Genomic DNA, 21128 nt, shown 5'->3' with positions numbered 1-21128 from the left:
TATGCACCTAGGGTGATCTGAAATGCAGGGGAAGATCCGGGTATCCGGATCCAGATAATTTCATACATTTCGGATCCGGATTGCAAGCCCTACATGTACCTAATCAGACTAAATGTATGAAAATGCCTTTTCATAATACAGTGCTCGGTAATCCGGCACATGATTTTTTCCCTTTGCCGGATTGTTGGAACTGCCAGATTAGTGGATTTGTATGGTAGACGATGTTCAGAAACGTTCAAAAATGGATTCATTTTTGTTTTTTTCTGTAGGTCAATATTAAATGTCAGTAATAAAAAATCATCATTTGTAATTTTTTATATATTTTTAATTTCATGTAATCAAATATTTGCATTATTAATTCTATTCAAATTACATATTTTTAATTAAAATATTCAACGATATGTATAAATCTAATCATAATTCAAATCTCTATGTTCAAATTTACCTGTGGCAATTTTATATTCAAAACTGACGGTTCTTAGAGCTTTCATAAATTTACTGTTGTCATATATCCGAATCCCCAACGTCTATTCACTTTGCCACTTTTTGTATTTTTGTAATTTGGAAGTAAACCAGCGTTTTAAAATATAACTGTATCTTTAGGTATTAAATAAAAGCAGGGGCGTATCTGCCGTATCAATTATACGGGGCCCTCGGGCCACGGAGGCCCCCAACGTGCGTTCTTGTGAGAAATCTTTCCTTCCTGGGGGCCCTTACCCCAAACAAATTTTTATACGGGGCCCCGCCAAGGCACGCTACGCCACTGAATAAAAGTAAACAAATAATTTGTACGTTTTCGGGTTTTGCTATGATGGAGTACCTATTCATAAAATAAAATAAATAAATAAAAACACCAGTAAGATCTATAACGTTTATTGTTTCTCAGTAACAACCTGCCTTCGCCGTTACAAATGTACAGGCAATTAGGACACGCTTAAAACAATTTAACAATCGAATGGACACTGAATCTAGAGCACCAAACAATTTTGACTAGAATTTTGACAAGATTTATAAGATTGTATGACGAATAATTAAACTTTGTGATATCGGTGGGAAGAAATAACAAGTCTCATCTGTTTATGAAAAGGGCTCGAGATTAATACCTTCTTTAGTCCTGATTATAACGGCCAAATTTTTGATGCACCTATGTCGTCTACTTTGGGGAAAATTAAAGTAAAAATGAAACCAACTCTGTCTATGACTTTGAAGTAAATGCACCTTTAAAATTGTTGAATGTATTAGATCACAGGGCCTAGCCAAGATGCCAATCGTTTGCGCCGTACCGAACGAAACGGTAATCTCTCTCTATCACTATTCCATATTAATGCGACGGAACAACATTATAGCGTATCGTTCGCTACGATTGGCATCTTGGCTAGACACCCAGTTATTGCATTTTCAAGTACGGAACAAATGCGCCTACTTCTAGATATAAAAGTGGGGTGCATATTCGTGTCATCCACGGTGACGCGCAGATTTGTCAAATCTAACCTTTAATAACATGACGTTACGAGTTAAGGCACGCGTCTTCGTGAATGACACGATCTATATCCATTGTGGATGCGCTGCACCCATCACAGGGCCCGCGAACCACGTTCGACGTGTTGCCTCTCTGTCGCACTTGTAAATTCGTACGTAAGTGTGACCGGGACAACACATCGAACATGGTTCGCGGTAAGCCCTCTGATTTTATTGATGTCCAAGGCAAACGAACAGACAAATTGCCTAATGTTAAGCAGTTACCATCGCCTTTGGACACCTGCAACAGAGCGGTTGTAAGAGCGTTGCCGCCATTTAACCACCAGGCATAAGGTGACTGCTATAGTTATTGCCCACTACACAGCAATTGGCTACTCTTAACAATAAGGCTTAAGGGTCCCCAGCTAGCTCCGTTCTCCATACAAACGTAGTTACGCTCTCATTTAGAACGACTAGCTAGATTGCTCTGAAAATTTGTACTTACAACAGGATAAGGTATAGGCTGTAATTAGTTTATGTAGCTTCAGATACCATAGTTAAAAAATACAGCGAATTAAGTTTTTCATACAAAACTTTTTTTTGTTCAAATTTGTTTTATAAACTGAAGCTATATAAACTAATCACAGGACTAGATATCAGGGATCGGAAACCGGTATTTTTTGTATGGGAACGGAAACGGTATTTTTTCGTTCTTTGTTAATTACTTCATTTCTAATTAGGCAGTCTAATAATACGAAGTCGTTATCTGAAAACACAACTAAGTCCTACATTTAGAGTATAAAATAAACCGAAATATATGGTTATTTCGATGTTTTTGCTAAAAACCGGTTCCGATCCCTGCTAGATATACCTCATGTCATTGTATGTGCAAAGTTTCATTACAATCCAACACGTAGTTTTAGAGTGAGAACGAAACTCCGTTTGAAGGAAGGTGAAATTCGGCCAAACATGCCGGGGACTCCTAACTCCCTCGACAACTGTAGCTTTAGGGGCTCTTAGTTGCAATAGGGAGTATTACTGCAATGTTCTGCCGCCAGAGTGCAGCACTAGCACCTATCTAACCATAGAGTAACTTATACTGTGCCTTAAACTGTTTTTTTGACCAGTTTTCACAGATAATAAAATATGGCGGTTTGTTTGGCCCCGAGACTGTGATGGATTGTGGTAGTGGCGCCCCCTACGCAGAGTTTTGCGTAATATTCCTTATTACACAGATTTACTTTATGTAGTGGATAAAATTCAACAGTCGATCTCACTCTCACTACATCAGTTACTTATATAACTAGTACAATAATACTCATAGTAGGTATACATCTTTTTGCTAAGTTCTCTATGAAAAAATAGATGATAGCGTAAAAGTTTTAAGCATTATAAGATATTTTACATAAAAGGTTTTTTTTAAATTGTGATATTTACTCTTATATCCAGGCAATCAAATTCTAAAATAATCTACAAATGAATTTATCTACACTTGGAATGTTTTGTTTTTTTTTCAGGCTTACAATTATGAGTATTGGCTATATTTTTGTTAAAAAATAAAACATAATGAGTGTAAGGCCTGTGTGGACGCTCGAAGCGGAGCGTTCGGCGGGGCGTGCAGCGTGGCGTCGGGCTCACAAAAGTGATGTGAGCAGCGTGCACTAAGGCCGCTCCTATACGTTTGCATTTTTAACATGCACGCCGCACGCCCAACTCGAGCATCCACTCAGACCTTACACTAAGATATCATATTTGGACGCTCCTTTTCTGCGCCTAGCTCATAAAATTTATACTTACATTATTATATTAATAAAAAACATACTAAAGTTACCAATACAATATGATTAAAGCCCAGAGCACGGCTGCGTGTTGCCAAATTGTTAGAGCCATGCACGCACTCTTCACGCAAGCAGTGTGCCATCTCTCATAAATATCTGTATACTACAGCGCGCACATCCGGTGTGCGCAGGCCTCGTTTATAATCAGATTCAGTATGTTCTCAGAATCAGTCCTGTTTAAATTGTCTTTCCTGGCCGCGTAGCCAACGTGCAAATCGTTTACGCTCCGTAGCGATCGAAACGCAACTGTCACTGTCGCACTAATATGGAAGAGTGATAGAGAGACAAAGCGTTTCGTTGTCGAAGCGATAGCGATTGTCTGGCTAGGCCGCGGCCGGCTGCCCCGCTGAGTGATATATATGGACAATTTTACATTCAGTGCCTTTATTCGAAAGAAATCAATAAATCGCGAGAACATACAGGCTGCGTGTGCGAAGAAGTGCATGTGCGTGTGCGCTAGAATGTTGGAGCCGTGTACGCACACGTCACGCAAGCGGTGTACCTTACGAGGGATGGCACACTGCATCCGATTCGCAAGTCGCTCCAACGTGCGAGCGGGATGTCGCTCTAATACGCGCATAGCGTTGTCTCGCTCAAACTTCGGAGCGACGTGAGAATCGGATGCAGTGTGCCATGCCTCTAACTTATAAGGATTATACGACATTACTCGCGCACGTCTACACACACGCATCCGGTGTGGACAGGCGTAAGTTACTGACTCAACTGCGCGACGCAAAGGAGTGGTACAGTCAGCCAAGAGAGTGGTTTACCACTTTTCGACTCTATTTGTCAAGTAATAGAGTCGAAAAGTGGTAAACCACTTTCTTGGCTGACTGTACCTATACTAGTACCTAGAAGTTTTTTCGTTTTACTTATCACGTATTTAGTTAAAATAGCATCGCGAAGCCATAGTAAACACAAATTTGCTCTCAAACCCTGCTTTCAATATGTTCAAAATCACAGCACCTCTAAATTAATCTCAATATTGACCATAATAAGCTCAAAATTAAAGCAATACAGGAAATTTGATTATATATCATTACGACACAATAAGGCTGACTTTCCACTGATGCGGAGAAGAAAGATTCTCTGCTCTGCTTGGTTACAATCAATGCTATTGGTTGATTTTGCGCACGTCTATCATTTCCGCCTCATTGGAGAAGCAGCCTAAAGGATTTGCCACACTGGATACGTTCTGCAGTCTGCGGTCAGGTCAGTAAATTGAAATTTATGTAACATGACCGCAGACCGCAGAACGCATCCAGTGTGGCAAATCCCTTATACAGGTACACAACACAGAAATTCTCAAATCCTGGTATCTACAGGATGCTTTTGTGAATATGTAGGCATACCAAAGGGAATTTAGTATAAAGGCGTATTGTCAAAGTAAATTTTGTAGTCTACTAAAGGGTCTAGCAGGCTAAGCGAACAAGAAGTGCCCCCAACGACGGATTTTGTCGATATTTCTGGTAGTGTACTATTAGGTCCTAAGGACCCTCCATGCTTAACATCAGACCTCGATTCTCTTTTGTTTGCGAGTTATTCAGGATAACGTAAAATAATTAGGGTATCATTGAAAGTGTCATATTTTATAAACGATTCAAGTTACGTGAACCAAACAAAATTATATTTGATAACAATAAAAAAAACTACAAAATGCATATTTTTTACCAGCATCCTGTCCTTAAACTTCATTGCAAAAAATAAAAATATTTTTTTCCTTCCATTTTTTTTTTACTTTTCGCGGAGGTACACCTCCAAAAAAAAATGCATAAGTAGCCACTAATTCCCACTACATACACATATAAAAATATTTGCACAAATGTTTGTGCTTCATGTCAAAAAAAAACGATTCTCCAATAAGTAGTCACTGGCATTATATGTACAGATAGAAGTACATCAACGATGACGTGTCAGCTTTGATAACATCTGACACATAATATTATCTGCATTTGTTTTTTGCATTTTGTAGTGGAAAATGGAAAACATTAAGTGCAAGTCTTGTAAAAAAACATTAAAAAATATACGTGGGAAACAAAAATGCATAGAAACAGAGCAAGAGGCTGATTTATATAGCAAATGCACTAATATGTTAATTTGCATAAATGATTTATTGTGTGGTAAGTGTCGGCTTTTAGTGTATAAACATAAAGCAGTAGCATCAACTTCTGCGAGTACATGCACAACAATTGTTTAAAGAACTTTATTTCTCAAAAGAAATTTTACATTTCACTTAATGAGAATATATACTAAATCAAAAGTAAATCAGTGAGCATCGCAAGTTATACAAAACAAACAAAAATAATAACTAATTGGACTAAGACTTTTTTGTTACAATAATTAATAGTAGCACACTGCAGGTAGCACTATAAAAGTCCAGAGACTTACACTTAAAATACAATTGGCGATGCTGGCTCTGCGTTTGCAACCTACTGCTTTATGTTTATACACTAAAAGTCGACACTTACCACACAATAAATAATTTATGCAAATTAATATATTACTGCATTTGCTATATAAATCAGCCTCTTGCTCTGTTTCTATGCATTTTTGTTTCCCACGGATATTTTTTAATGTTTTTTTACAAGACTTGCATTTAATGTTTTCCATTTTCCACTACAAAATGCAAAAAACAAATGCAGATAATATTATGTGTCAGATGTTATTAAAGCTGACACGTCATCGTTCATGTACTTCTATCTGTACATATAATGCCAGTGACTACTTAATACTACCCCTTAATACTTAATACTTAATGATACCCTAATTATTTTACGTTATCCTGAATAACTCGCAAACAAAAGAGAATCGAGGTCTGATGTTAAGCATGGAGGGTCCTTAGGATCTAACAGTACACTACCAGAAATATCGACAAAATCCGTCGTTGGGGGCACTTCTTGTTCGCTTAGCCTGCTAGACCCTTTACTGCCATCTTTCGCCTCAGGACTAAAACACTTAGAATGGCATATTTGACCCATGTTCTTTCGCTGATATGTGTTATATATCAAACGGTGTCGCCATCTACTTGAGTATAGGCCAAAGGTCTATCTATTCGTGCATATTTTTTTCTCGATTTTTCGAGGCACGTTTTTTTCTTAGACTTTATTTATCTTATACGGACTTATATATATCTTTGGTCATACTGAACAACTTTTACTATAACAACCCCGAAATGGCGGATAAAAATCTGCCGTCTCATACATTTCGGTGAATCAGAATCAATGTTTTCTATCAGCTGATTTTTTTCGCGATTGACCTACATATTCACCCCTCAGTTTAATCAGCAGTGGTAACAAAAGCATCCTGTATAAAAAAATAATTGAACAGCAGAACAAAGTGTGAGAGTGTCACAAATGTCATATTTCAATATAAATCTGACATCAATGATGACATTGCCACACTTGTTTTTTGCAAATGCCATGCAAAGTTTGGTCTTACTGTATAAACAAACTTTTTTGACATGTCTTTTCAATGGCTCACAAATCAAATTTCTCAACCACAACTTTCCTTAAATATCAAGTAAGTATCTTTCCTTCTAGAAAAATACATATTTTACATTATCAAGATCATAATTTTGAGAAAATAATAAACTATGTATAGCCTAGAATATTCTTTGGAAGATTTTCACTAAATGCTATAAATCTTGGATCTATATAGTGCTATATATTTAATAATTTAAAACTACGAGTTTTCCACGTGTACTAGTGTCTGAGTATCATTTGGCAGTAGAGGAAGCTATCCAACACTGAAAAGAAGATATGTTAGTGAATACCATAACCTATTCAACTTAACACCACAACCAAGGCTCGAAAATCGGTTACATTTCTAAACCATTATCATGTACTTGGCGCAAAACCTTTTCATTTCGGCTTCGTTCGAAAAACCGTTATTTTTAAACCGGTTTTTACGAGAACAAAGTGTCAAATTCAAAGCAATAAAAACCTGTTTCTTCCTATTTATTAATAAATATAGGTACTTACAATATTGTGCAGCGCTGATCAGCAAATCATACAACTGTATCGGGCCCTTCCCTTTCAGCACCACCTCGGACACAAAAACATACACCACCCGGCTAGTCTCAAACAGTGAATCAAGCAGCAACCATGTTGTAATGTTCCGACCGGTATTCAGGGCTGTGCTCCGGTTCATGACAATACAGCTGTTCAGGAAGCCTATGGCGCTGGTCACGATCATTAGACCGGAGATGAAATAGTGAACTCCTGAAAATAATATTTGTTAGAAATATTTTGTAAGAGGAGCTTTCTTTAAGAGTATTTCTTTATACGCTGCAGTTTCAATACTTTTTTTAATGCTAGGTAATAAATTTTTGAAAGTAGATATGTCAGCAAGTGTCACTACAAATTTTTATATTTAACCATTTTCCAGGCCACACCAATCTACAAGGTTTTCCCAAAAAAATCAAATATATTACAACAAACCCAGCTTTGATGATTCATTTGAAGACAAGTTACATTTCCCGAAAGTAAAATCTAATTTGAACCTTAAATCGAAATGCTTAAGTTGAAATTCTATTGGCACCTATTTGGTTGATAATCATATTATGCCTGGAGAAGGGTTGAGGAAAAATAGAAAAAAAACACCGCTTTGGGCAAGACTCAAACTTGCACCTTTTTGCAACACCGTTTGTCAATTTTTTCCTTGATTGTTAATATTTCATCCGAAGCCAAGATGCTAGGCATCCTCAAAACACCAAGACCAACCAAGTAAGCATTTTGTGACCTAAACAAGTAATTAGCGAGGAGTTTTCATTACAATAGCGCCAGTATAAGGCTTTACACTACTTTCAATACGGATTATAAGCTATTTTAAACGGAGGATACGAACCCAAATCGCTACTGAATAATGGCTCCAAATAGAATAATTCCGGCTTCAATAAACGAAGCAGAGCCATCACAAACGCGGTCGAAGACGAAATCTGCAATCAAATAAATTAAATAAACATACCGAATCAAAGCGACCCTTGTTCTCGCTTCGAGGAACATAATCACAGCCACCGTTTAAGCTAATTATGTTCTTCATTCGTAAGTCAACAACCTTGTGCAAACTCAGACAAAATAAACAGTAAATATACAAAAATAAATACAGTTAAACTTACAGAGAACACTGCCGCCACTACTCGCACGTACATTTTCAAGTCTAATAGAGGCATGGCTTTTGTTTTCGATTGTGTTGACATTGAGACGAGGGTAGTAAAGGAACTTGGAATGCTGTAACAGGTCAAGTTTTAATATTTACGGCAGTGAAAATCGATACGAAATCCGTAATTTGCGCGGTCGGATTTCATTGGACGTCAATTTTGACATTGACGGCTTTCTTTCTATAATCTATGGCAGAATTGAGTAAGGTTATCTATGTCTTACTGCATAAATATGAAATAAACAATCAAATATAAATTATTTGAAGTGATTGAGACGTATTACAGTTAATTTTTTATGTATAATATATTTTTTATTAACTTATTTCTATATCAGTGTCGATGTCGACCTTTAATGACATCTGTATAAAAATGAATTCAAAACTTTTCGATAGATGGCGTTAACAAGCAGATCACAGCTCCTGAAAACTTTAAGTTGCTTGAGAAAGGGTTTGGGAGTGGATTTGGGATACAAGAGATATAGATGAAACAAGCGTGCGCCCGTGATTGCATATGTTAATTGACTTGTTATATGTCAATGCGTAGGTATGTTATGTTCTACGCAATGCAACAAAATTAAAAACACTCTATCTTGATATCTTTATATCATTCCAGATCTAGAGCAGAGCCCAACTGGGGAAGTACCTCCACCTTACAGAAAACCGCAGCCAAATAACACTAGACCCTACTCATAGTGTTGTGTTCCTGCCGGTGAGTAAGGTTGCCAGAGCTCAACGAGGAGGGGAATGCTAGGGTCGGCAACGCGCATGTGACTCCTCTGGAGTTGCAGGCGTACATAGGCTACGGAGACTGCTTACCATCAGGCAGGCCGTATGCTTGTTTACCACCGACGTAGTATAAAAAAAAGGCCAAGTTTGGTATCGTTTTCGTATAAATCGGGGATGCCGAATTCAATTATGGTATTACAATATTTCATATTTCATAAACGAAAATTTTGACCGATTCCATGATGAAATTAAAAACCTACTTGATCAATGCATTCCAAAAAAACCTTTCAAACCAAAACTCATACCAAAAAGGCAATGGTTAACCCGGGGATTGAAAGTTTCATCAGAACACAAACGCCAACTAAAAATATTAATGCACCAAGGAGGCGACCCAGTTTTAAAACAGCATTTTAAAACATATGATAAAATTCTAAAACGAGCAGTATATATATAAAAAAAATTAACAATATTAATAAAATTAACAAATCCAAAAACAAGATAAAAACAATGTGGCAAATTATTGGCGAACAAACCAATAAAGCCAAAATAAAGAAAACCGAAAATATGAGTCTAAATATAAACGGTGGTATTATAAACGATCCGCATCTAGTGACGAATACGTTTAATAATTTTTTTGCTTCCGTAGGATCAACTACTGCAAATAGTACACCGCGCGGCCGCCCCGTCATTAACCAAACCACCAACACATTTTTTTTGTCGCCGGTACAACCCTGCGAGACATTTAAATGTATTCAACATTTAAAGAATAAAAACAGCTACGGGATTGATGAAATTCCTCCTTCACTTGTCAAATTATGTGCCACCGAGTTAACAAATCCTCTTACAGACCTGATAAATCAGTCATTTTCCTCAGGAATATTCCCAGATAGCCTTAAAATCTCACTAATAAAACCAGTACATAAAAAAGGAGACCACTCAGACACCCAAAATTATCGACCCATTGCTTTGCTCAATACTTTTTCAAAGATTTTTGAGTCCATTATGGCCAATCGACTTACATCATTTTGCAACAAATTCAACGTGTTTGATGAACGACAATTCGGATTCAGGAAACAAAGATCTACTACCTTAACATTATATAAATTTGTTCAAGAAGCCTTAACATTAATTGATAATAAAAAATATGCATTCGGGTTGCTCCTAGATATGAGCAAAGCATATGATCGAGTCCGACATGATATACTTATAAATAAGCTATACGGAGTAGGTATTCGTGGCATTGCGTATGAATGGTTTAAGTCTTACCTCAGGAACCGCCAACAAATAGTCGAAATAGAATTCTACAATGACAATACTAAAACAGTATCCAAAATAAGATCATCCACTATAAGAACAACTTGCTCTATCCCACAAGGTAGCGTATTGGGTTGCATCTTATTTATACTATATATAAATGACTTACCTAAATTACTTGACACTATTAATATCAAATCCCTACTCTATGCAGATGACATCTCAATCGTGTTTTCTAGCACGATTTCCACTGAAGTTACTAATACCCTAGACACCATATGTATAATGTATTACCTTGGCTTGAAGAACACAACCTAACTATAAATCTACAAAAAACGAACTTAGTTCAATTTAGACCACACCAAAGATTAGCATTACAAATTAATTATTCATACCAATCACAAAATCTAGAACTAACCAGCACCTGCCCACCAGGCGCGGATCCAGCCCTCAAGAAAGGTTGTGGTCACAGCTACCCGAAAATCGGCCAAGTGCGAGACGGAGTACGATCTGCCTCATGAACGATCATCAGCCTATCGATCTCGATAGAGCGTGAAAGTGTAACGTCACAAGTCTATAAGGGGGGTACCTAATGATTCCCCGACCAATTTTTAGTAGATTATCGATTCCCTGAAAAAGTTTCGCCGAACATCGTTTCGCAGAGGAATTTATTCGTACCTAGATGTAACTTTTTGTCGACTAACGTTTGGTCACAAAACAGATAGGTATTTTGTGGTTTGGTAGTCTTGGTTCACATACCGTTCAATTCGCTTTTGTGTAAATTAACAGAATATAGGTAGATTATTGGAAGAATTGTGGGATATTGCTATTATACCAAAATATTTTTAACCAAATTTCATTTCCCAACAAATATTTTCCAACTGTACATTTTTCAATCCAATTTTACCCAATACTTATTATCATTCTCTTAACAATAATTCAACAACATTCATTAGACCAAAATGTTTCACCTGATTTAAAATATTTAACAATTTTTAGTTTGTCTAACTTTTGAACTTTACAAACGATGTTTTTTCCATAGTAATGTTTAGTCAGTTTTATTTATATGTATATTTATTTTTAACAATAATTATAAAAACGAATTGTTTCTAAAAAAATGAAAGTGAAGTTAGAACTGCGACCCGCGTAATAATGAACTCTTGCTAGAAAAGCAGATAAGGTTCGAACTGCGACCTCCAGAAAGACAAACCTTGCCAGAAAAAAAAAGATAGGTGAGTTTAGAACTACGACCCCCGCAAAGACGAACTGTTGCCAGAAAAGCAGGTTAGGTTAGAACTGCGACCCCCACAAAGACAAACTGTTGCCGGAAAAGCTGGGTAGGTTAGAGCTACGAGCTGCGACCCCCACAAAAACGAACTGTTGTCTAAAAAGACTGTTTGGTTAGGTTAAGTTACTATTTAATTGAAGTTAAAGGTAAATCTTTTTGCTTTATATCAAACAAAGACGGCAATCTATTAAAAATGACTAAATAAATTATTTATTTGTCAAATGTTAGGCTTGTAATGTTTTGATTTGATTTACTTACCTATAAACTATATAGCAACTGAATAAATCTAATCATTCTAAGAAAAAAATGGTAATTTTTTTTTTTTAATACGGAAATGTCTACAAATTGGTTTGCAAAAAAACATTGTTATGCTATTTGTTGAGTTGGGAAATCATTACGCAGGCATTTACTCGAGTAATGTTTTTTTTTTATTTAATTTCGAAGAAAGTGACAGTCAAATTAATAATAAAAACAGTTTAGTTAGTAATTTAGCAACTGAGGTACTTAATTGCCCACTGATTACCAGTTCGCCGGACGATATCGGCCTGTCAGTTATTCGCAATTTTTAGCTTTTATCTTCCGGCAAACTGGTAATCAGTGGTGAGAGTCAGAATGGCGGGTGTACCTAAATAAAAATAAATGAAAAGCATACCATATTTTTGTACCTAATTTGTACTATTTAACACCTCCGTTAAAAAAAATTGTAACTCACGGTACACAAAGTTATCATCAAAAAACAGTACACCCGCCATCCTGACAGTCAGAATGGCGGGTGTACTTTATTACGCTATGTTCCCGTGGTTATTGATAAATTATATGAAAGCCAAATTTTTGTACCTTTTTTGTACCTTCATATTCAATTATAATATAAGCCATTTTATTTGTGGTTTCCAAGTTTTACTCATTTTATATTTTGCTTCCTATTACAATTTCGCAGGCGTTATCATTTTTCAAGTTATCGATGTCATTATTAAGAAAAAACGCTATGGTACAATTATTTTTAATACGCCAGGAATTAGTACCTTTAATGTTTAATCTGTTAAGTTCAAATAACTCAGAAAAACATGTCTTAAAAATGATTTTTCTTAGGAAGATTTATTTGAACTGGCGCCTAGCCTTTTTTAAGACATGATTTTCTGAGTTATTTGAACTTAACAGATTAAACATTAAGGGTACTAAATCCTGACTTAATAAAAATAATTGTACGTTTTTTATTAAAAATGAGATCGATAACTTGAAAAATTATAACGCCTGTAAAAGTGTAATAGCAAGCAAAATATAAATGAGTAAAACTTGGAAACCACAAATAAAATGGCTCATATTATAATTGAATATAAAGGCACAAAAAAGGTACAAAAACTTGGCTTTTATAGAATTTATCAATAACCACGGGAATATAGCGTAATAAAGTACACCCGCCATTCTGACTGTCAGGATGGCGGGTGTACTGTTTTTTGGTGATAACTTTGTGTACCGTGAGGTACAATTTTTTTTAACGGAGGTACTAAATAGTACATTTTAGGTACAAAAATATGGTATGCTTTTCATTTATTTTTATTTAGGCACACCCGCTATTCTAACTCTCACAATCAGTGGGCCTCTTTACTTATACTGCATACATATACATATTATGGCGTAAAAGGTAATGTATTGAAAATCGCAAGCAAATTATTGCAGTCCATGTTTAGATACATACCTATAACTACGCTAAAAAACTCCTATTGCTTATTTCTAATTAATACAAAAAACACTCTACTTAGCGTGTTTTGACCAAAGGTTTCTCGGGTAATTATGACGGTTACCAAACAATTATTCTACGAAAAGTAAATCTGCCTATCAATGTTATGCCAAGTTGCCAACTGACTACCCTGCGTAGTGAAATTCTGCCAAAGCGTCTGCGAAACAAAAATCGGCGTAATTTTGTTCGGCGAATCAATAGGGCACTCTATTAGGGTTGTGGGCATGCCCATCGTGCCCACAACGGTGGATCCGCCCTTGCTGCCCACTACTCGGCTTGAGCATAGATGAAAACCTTAACTGGAAAGCCCACATTGATAAAATCTCGGCTAAATTATCAAGATTTGCGTATGCGCTCAAACAAATATTATTAAACACCAATTTAAAAACTGCGGTATCTGCGTACCATGCTTTTGCACAATCATGGCTCCAATATGGCATAATTTTGTGGGGAAATAGTGTAAACATTAATGACCTATTTTTACTACAAAAAAGATGCATACGAGTTCTAGCCAAGACAACAACTGAAAAAAGTTGCAAACCACTTTTCGCAAAATTAAATATACTCACCCTCACATCCTTATACATCTTGGAAACTTGTAAATTTGTGCGAAAATACGAAGACTTGTTTAAAATCCAAAACCCCAAGCCACAACTACATAACTTGCGTAATCGGAATAAACTTGTGCAAGCAATTCCAGCCAACCACCAAATGTTCAGTAAAGGCCCTTACTCAATGTCCATTCGAATTTATAACCACATCCCTCAGTATATAAAAAATGAAATCAAATATAATAATTTTGTAAATAAGCTTAAGAGTTACCTTCTAACTGAATGTCCATACAACCTACAAGAATTTATGAATAATTCGAATAAATAAATACTTAATAATAACCATAATTATGTAGTTAATAAAAATGGAACATGATAAATGTTAGAGTGATATAATAATAATAACACTACTTATATGGATAGTACGTGATTTTAATTATTGTAATGCTGTAAATATTTGATTTTAATTACCTATTATTCTATTTGTCATTGTTGTTTACAGATTTATTTTATAAGAGAGTGCCTTAGAAATAAGTACTTAGACATAAAAATGTTGCTACGCCCTAGTAGGGTCCATGATTGTACTCTATTTAAAGAACATCTGTAATACCATGGTTGCAACGAATAAATGAAATGAATAAATGAAATGAATATTTCATATTTCATATTTATTTATTTATAGCAACCATGGTATTATCGATATTACAAAGTCTGGGTAGTTCCACATGGACCCTGTAAGACATAGCAATATAAAGTGCATAGGGTCTAATCTTAAAACTATGTGTATAATATAAAATTAAGTAAAGTTAAATACCGGCAGTTATGAACGGGTATAGCGTTAGTTTGTAGATTGAATATTTTACTAGTTATTTTATACAAATATATGATGAATACTGCAAGGAAATACTGTGAATTACCTACGATAGGAGACTCCTGATCAGCATATTACTAAAAAAGCTCTAATAAGAAAAAATGAAGTTGACCATACATTCTAACAAAAAAATTAAAAATCTGAAAAATCCATTACATGAGACCAATTTTTCTCGTCGCTCGCACAGAGGAATACTACTAGACTACCTAAAGTAATGAGGTAGAAGTGGAAGTCCTTCACAAATATATAGAAAAAGTTACACAGTAAAAACATGGAGGTGATATATTATTAGCCTGTACTGTATATTGAAACCATTCCGAAGTAAAAACATATAAAATATGGAAAAAAACTTAAATTCCTCTTCACGCCAAGGCTGAACCAATTTAGTTACTCGTAAAATTTGAAAAAGAGACAGTTGAGTCCCGGGAGAGACCAGCATAGATTTTATCCCATGGTGTTTGGGATAAAATCTATGCTGGTTTTTCCCGGGACTCAACACTCAGGGGAAGAAAAGGGAGGTGGAAGTATATATGGGGAATCAATAACCGCTGAACCGATTTACATGAAATTTGGTATAGGCATAATTTGAGTCCCGGGGAAGAACATAGAATAGTTTTTATCCCAAAAATATCCCTTCAAAGTGAAAAGTGAGGTGGATGTTTGTATGGGGAATCAATAATCTCTGAATCGTTTTTAATGAAATCTACGTACATACAGTTTGAAAATGATACCAAACTTGACTTAGAACCAAAACTTAAACAGTTATTAACCTGTACCCCTAGTGTAAATAAATTCGATTTTGAAACGTGACGTACGCGTTTGCGTTTAGTCTCATTTTGTATTGGATTTAGAAAGAGCGCGCCAAGCGGGACGTTTTGGAAACTCAAAATCCTATACAAAATGAGACTTAACGCAAACGCGTTCGTCACGTTATGATGTCGATCAAATTTACACTAGGGGTATTGATATGTTGCCGACATACACAAAGTTAAATTAAATATCCGTTTATTTCAGGCCGGGGCCCATAAAGAAAAATGTTAGTTACAATTCCTTAGATTATGTTAGCACCTACTCGTATACAAAAAGTAAACACGAACGAGTTAACGCATTCACTGCCAATGTTTTCGTAGCGCTACACGCGTAGCCGATTCTAGCGTTTTCCCGCTTTGTAGAGGAAACTAACTACGAAACGAGCGCCCGCCTAGCGGGTTCCCGGCACTCAATGTGTTAAGCGAACACGCTCAGAGGGTGTGTTCCGTGGTTCTCTGGCACGGTAAGAGTTACTGAAATTAGTAAATAAAACTCTTTATTTAAATCTTTATTCATTTGAAACCATTAAAACGACAATTAAAACACAGTGTTTTCCACCCCTCTTGCCACAAAGCAATAAAATTCAATTTACAAAATAAATGAATGATCCCAACATTTAAACGATTTTGTTACGGCTGTCACGCGCTCGTCAACTTTTGATTCGACGATCGCATTTGAATTTTACGAACAATCAATTTCAACTGCTGTCAACAAATCAACAAATGCTTGCAATTAAAATTATGTTTCTTATTTTACGATAAAAGAGCAGATAATGAATGTTAGTTACATTTTAATTCCAATTGTTTGAAATGATATTGTAAAAAGATAAAATCAATATTGTAGTCTATTTGAAAGCAAAGAGTGCATATTATGTATCTAAATTATCAAAACCAGTTGCTTGAAATATCTTGCTTCGTCGGAGCAATAGCAAATGCTACGGACATAAACGGTAGTCTTCGCGACTAGACAAGAACGAGAAAGTAGGAAAAGTAGTTAGGTATTTACAGTAGAAATACCTCCTAGAGACAAATGGACCAACAACCAAATGTTCGTCGAAGAGGGAAGCCATATTTGGTACACGGATGGTTCCAAGAAGGGCATTGATGTAGGATGTGGGATCTATGGTGAGAGACCTAAGCTCAGAGCCAGCGTCAGCATGGGCACACAGGCCTCAATCTTCCAGGCTGAAGTCTACGCCATCAACAAAAGTGCGGAGATTAACCTGGATAAAAACCTACGACACCAACATATCTACATCAACTCAGACAGCCAGGCTGCTCTGCTGGCACTAGAATCCCTTGAGTCAAACTCAAAACTAGTCCAGAACTGTAAAACAAACCTCAATGCACTGGCAAACTCCAACAAAGTCACACTTAGATGGGTACCAGGGCACTCCGACATTAACGGAAACGAAGAAGCGGACGAACTTGCTAGAAAGGGCGCAGACACACCCCTGGTCGGCCCAGAACCGTTCTGTGGAATCACAAAACGGGATGCATATTCACTGCTCAGCAATTTAGAAAAAATAAGGGCAAACGATTGGTGGAAGTTCGTAAAAGGACAAGAACACTCGAAAGCTCTAATCAAAGGGTTCAACAGCAAAAATGCTAGGGAGCTTCTAGGGCTCAAAAGACACAAAGCCTGCGCGGTGACCAGAATTTTGACTGGACACTGTAAATTGAACAAACACATGTTTCAAATTGGAAAGAAACAAGACGCGACATGCAGGTTCTGCCATGAGTCAGAGGAGACTGCAATGCACATTCTCTGCTCCTGTGGACCACTAATGTCAAAAAGAAGTACCCACCTAGGGCGGCACGTATTGCAACCCTATGAGGTACAGAACATTACGGCCCAAAGAATCTGGAATTTCCTGGATTCAACGGGCATCAGTAATGAACTTTAAAGGGCTGTCACAATAGACCAATGCCTGGTCGACGTGGCATTCAAAGGCCCACAAGCTACAATAATAATAATAATAGGTATTTAAGTAAAATATGTATTATATAAATTCAATGTAAATATATTTTATTCATAAATGCTAATGAACTTGAGTGTTCAGTGGTGGGTGGTTATTGGCATGTTTTTTAGTTTAACAGCTTTGACAGGCTTTGACTTCTTTATTGTTATAGTTCGACTATAAATATTGACTGAATATATTAACAATAAATGAAAATGTTAAATGCGTACCGATTTTTCTTTTACTTTCCAACATGATACCCACTCGAATTACTTTCAGCAGCCAGGCAGTGAAACAAAATAACAATTAACAAAATTAGAACGGACCCAAATTTAAATTTAGAACCATTTCAAATTCGGGGGCGCAATAATGGCTGACAATCAACCGCCATTCACGCTGACCACTCAATCCGATTACCGATTAATTCGATTAAAAATAAATAACCATTTGTAGAAACCCCTGTTACATTAAAAAATGAACCCTAACACAATTGCTATAGGGATGTTTGTGAGCGCATCATTTTGCGGTTTTTTCGATTTGTGTTTCCATTTATGAATTTACGAGTTGTTGGCAGTTATAAATTTTGCGATTGTTGCGTCATGTTTCTGGTTGAGTTATTATTTGATTACGGGATATGTGGTTTATGGTTACAGTTTTATGATTATGCAGTTTTCATTTATTCCCTTGACGATATATGTAATTTTATTCAATTATTAAATATATTAATCCCTTTAGGAGAGATATACTTATACGTACTAATACTTACACTAACACTAAATTTACAAATAAAAAGGTCATCATGCTTATAAGCGGTTACTACTTACAGTACCTACTTATTATCATGCAACACGTCTGCTTGTTTGCCACCGACGTGAAGAAAATTTTAGAAACCAAACGACGTGTACATAACACGTCTGCAACACGTCTAAATACACGATATATTTTTTTTGCTGTACAGTATACTTATATCTTTTTACCTTTTAAAATAACAGTACCTGGGCGACCGAGCGTTGCTCGGTTATAACTATTTATTGTAATATGGTAGTGTATAGGTGATAATCTTAACTAAATTTTTTTCCTAAATTAAACTTGTCTAAACCAATAAAAATTAAAAAATTATATATAAAATTGAACATATAAAAAAAAAAACAAAAGTTAGTCACCAAGCGAGATTCGAACCCGTAACACTCGTTTAGCAGTCCGCGTCTTAACTTAACCCGCTGGACCAGACGGACAGTGGCCGGCAACACGAAATTAGCGACCATATTCTGCGTCGAAAGAAAAATGCATGAAAACTCGAAAACACGCGTTTTCCCAAACATAAGACTAATCTAGATCGATTGTTTACCCCCAAAAACCCCCATATACCAAATTTCAGAAAAATCGTTAGAGCTGTTTCCGAGATCCCGGAAATATATATATTTATATATATACAAGAATTGCTCGTTTAAAGGTATAAGATATTGTCTAAAATGTAGAACATTTTTTTTTACATATTTACAAGTGTCTGTTTAATAAAATAGAATACTAACTCACTTTTCCATTAACACAAACCAAACAGCTTTGCATTTATAACAAACGCAACGTCTATATTATCATTATCAATTATACCATAAACCTAACAAATGCAAAAGCGATAGCCACTTAATTTCTATTTACTCTGACCACTTGCTGTGGTCATCCCGTGGTCAATCCAAAAACACTTAATAATATCAAAGGAAAAACAACCCTAAATCCATCCAATAGAGTCCTTTTCATACACATTACAAAACTCAAGGGTATATTTAAAAAAAAAAACACTTCGAAGTGGATGCGTTCAATGAGAACTAACCTTTAAACCATAGACATTAAGAATGCTACGTGGCTGAATAGAGCTATTGTCAAAGCTTGGGGCTAATCGTTGGGCAATAAAACGATATGTTCAGTGTGCGCGTTGATGCAATCCACTTTATTTTATTACAATAATATTGACTCTTCGTGGCTGTTGGTCAGTTGTGGGGCTGGCCGAATAAGCTCCTTTCTTTCGTCACTAAAAATGAGCTTAACTTCACACCAATGGTATTTATTTAGAAGTAGTTACCTCGTGAAAGCATCAGACAAATAATATTTTTTCAGGCAGTTCAAGTTTTTTCAACAATTGATTTTTTTAATAATTATTTTATGTTCAAGAAAATTAGAGGCATAATAAATTTTAGCGGCATATAAGGCGGTTTAAAATTCGATTTTCTTAATAATAGAACGACGGAGAAGACACAATTTCTTTTTAGGGTTCCGTAGTCAACTAGGAACCCTTATAGTTTCGCCTTGTCCGTCTGTCTGTCTGTCTGTCCGAGGCTTTGCTCCGTGGTCGTTAGTGCTAGAAAGCTGAAATTCGGCATGGATATATAAATCAATAAAGCCGACAAAGTCGTACAATAAAATCTAAAAATTTAATTTTTTTTACGGTACCTCCCCTACACGTAAAGTGGGGGTGAAATTTTTTTTTCGCTTCAACCCTAGAGTGTGGAATATCGTTGGAAAGGTCTTTCAAAACTAATAGGGGTTTTCAAGAAACATTTTTTGATAAAGTGAAAATATTCGGAGATAATCGCTCCGAAAGAAAAAAAAAATGTGTCCCCCCCCTCTAACTTTTGAACCATAGGTCTAAAAAATATGACAAAAATCGTGGAAGTAGAGCTTAAGAACGACATGAAATGAAAACTATAGCGGACATGATCAGTTTAGCTGTTTTTGAGTAATCGCAAAAAGTTTTCCCTTCATAGTAAAAAGACTTACTTTAATTAGCTACTGATTATGCAAATTTGCCTATTTGTTTAACTCGCGTGAAAGGTACCGTTCCCTTGGTTAACAATTTACTATACTTTAAGCTCCAATTTAGCTTATTGTTACGGAAGAGTAACTACGGAACCCTACACTGAGCGTGGCCCGACATGCTCTTGGCCGGTTTTTGTTGGTACATTAGGTATATAAAATACTCGTACAGGTGTTTTTTCAGTCCTTAGGCATAAAATGGTATCTACACATTTAAATATTTTTCACTTTAAACAAACCCAATATGCCATTTACAAGGAGAAACGGTCGTCTACTATCCATTAAAATTATTCGTTATTTTTTTAGAAGTGGGTAAAGTTGTTGTTTAACCCCGCGTAATATTGAGTTTCGAGCAAGCGGTAGATTTTTGGTTCGAAAAATCCATATATAAGTTATTGAATTGAATACTTATTATTAGACCGCCTGTTGTTACCTGGTTCTATTTTCCTTTCAAATTCATTTGTAGTTTTACATGTATGTAAACTGTATAATTGTTGGTGCAATAAAGAATATTTACTTACTTACTTATTATTCATCCAACATGAAGAAACAACACTAAATATGCATTGTCCCTTTGCCACTCTTGTGAATAAAATGCAACTTTCTCATCAGTTTTTAAAGAATAATGAGACCACAGCTCATATGTGAAAATGAATATAATGTTTT

General features: G+C 35.9%; 1 protein-coding gene across 1 annotated transcript; it reads right to left on the bottom strand.

The window, feature by feature from the left end:
* Nucleotides 1-857: 857 nt before the first annotated feature.
* On the bottom strand, nt 858-8691 carry LOC133518692 (uncharacterized). Its single transcript, XM_061852368.1, has 4 exons — nt 8413-8691; nt 8142-8232; nt 7277-7516; nt 858-7041 (listed from the first exon to the last, which is right to left on the bottom strand). Exons 1-4 carry the CDS (start codon nt 8491-8493, stop codon nt 6998-7000), a joined length of 456 nt encoding a protein of 151 aa, XP_061708352.1. The 5' UTR covers nt 8494-8691; the 3' UTR covers nt 858-6997.
* Nucleotides 8692-21128: the final 12437 nt, after the last annotated feature.

The sequence above is a fragment of the Cydia pomonella genome, chromosome 6 (genome assembly GCF_033807575.1).
Source record: "Cydia pomonella isolate Wapato2018A chromosome 6, ilCydPomo1, whole genome shotgun sequence".
Classification (NCBI taxonomy): Eukaryota; Metazoa; Arthropoda; class Insecta; order Lepidoptera; family Tortricidae; genus Cydia; species Cydia pomonella.
This window is presented reverse-complemented; position numbering and strand designations above follow the sequence as displayed.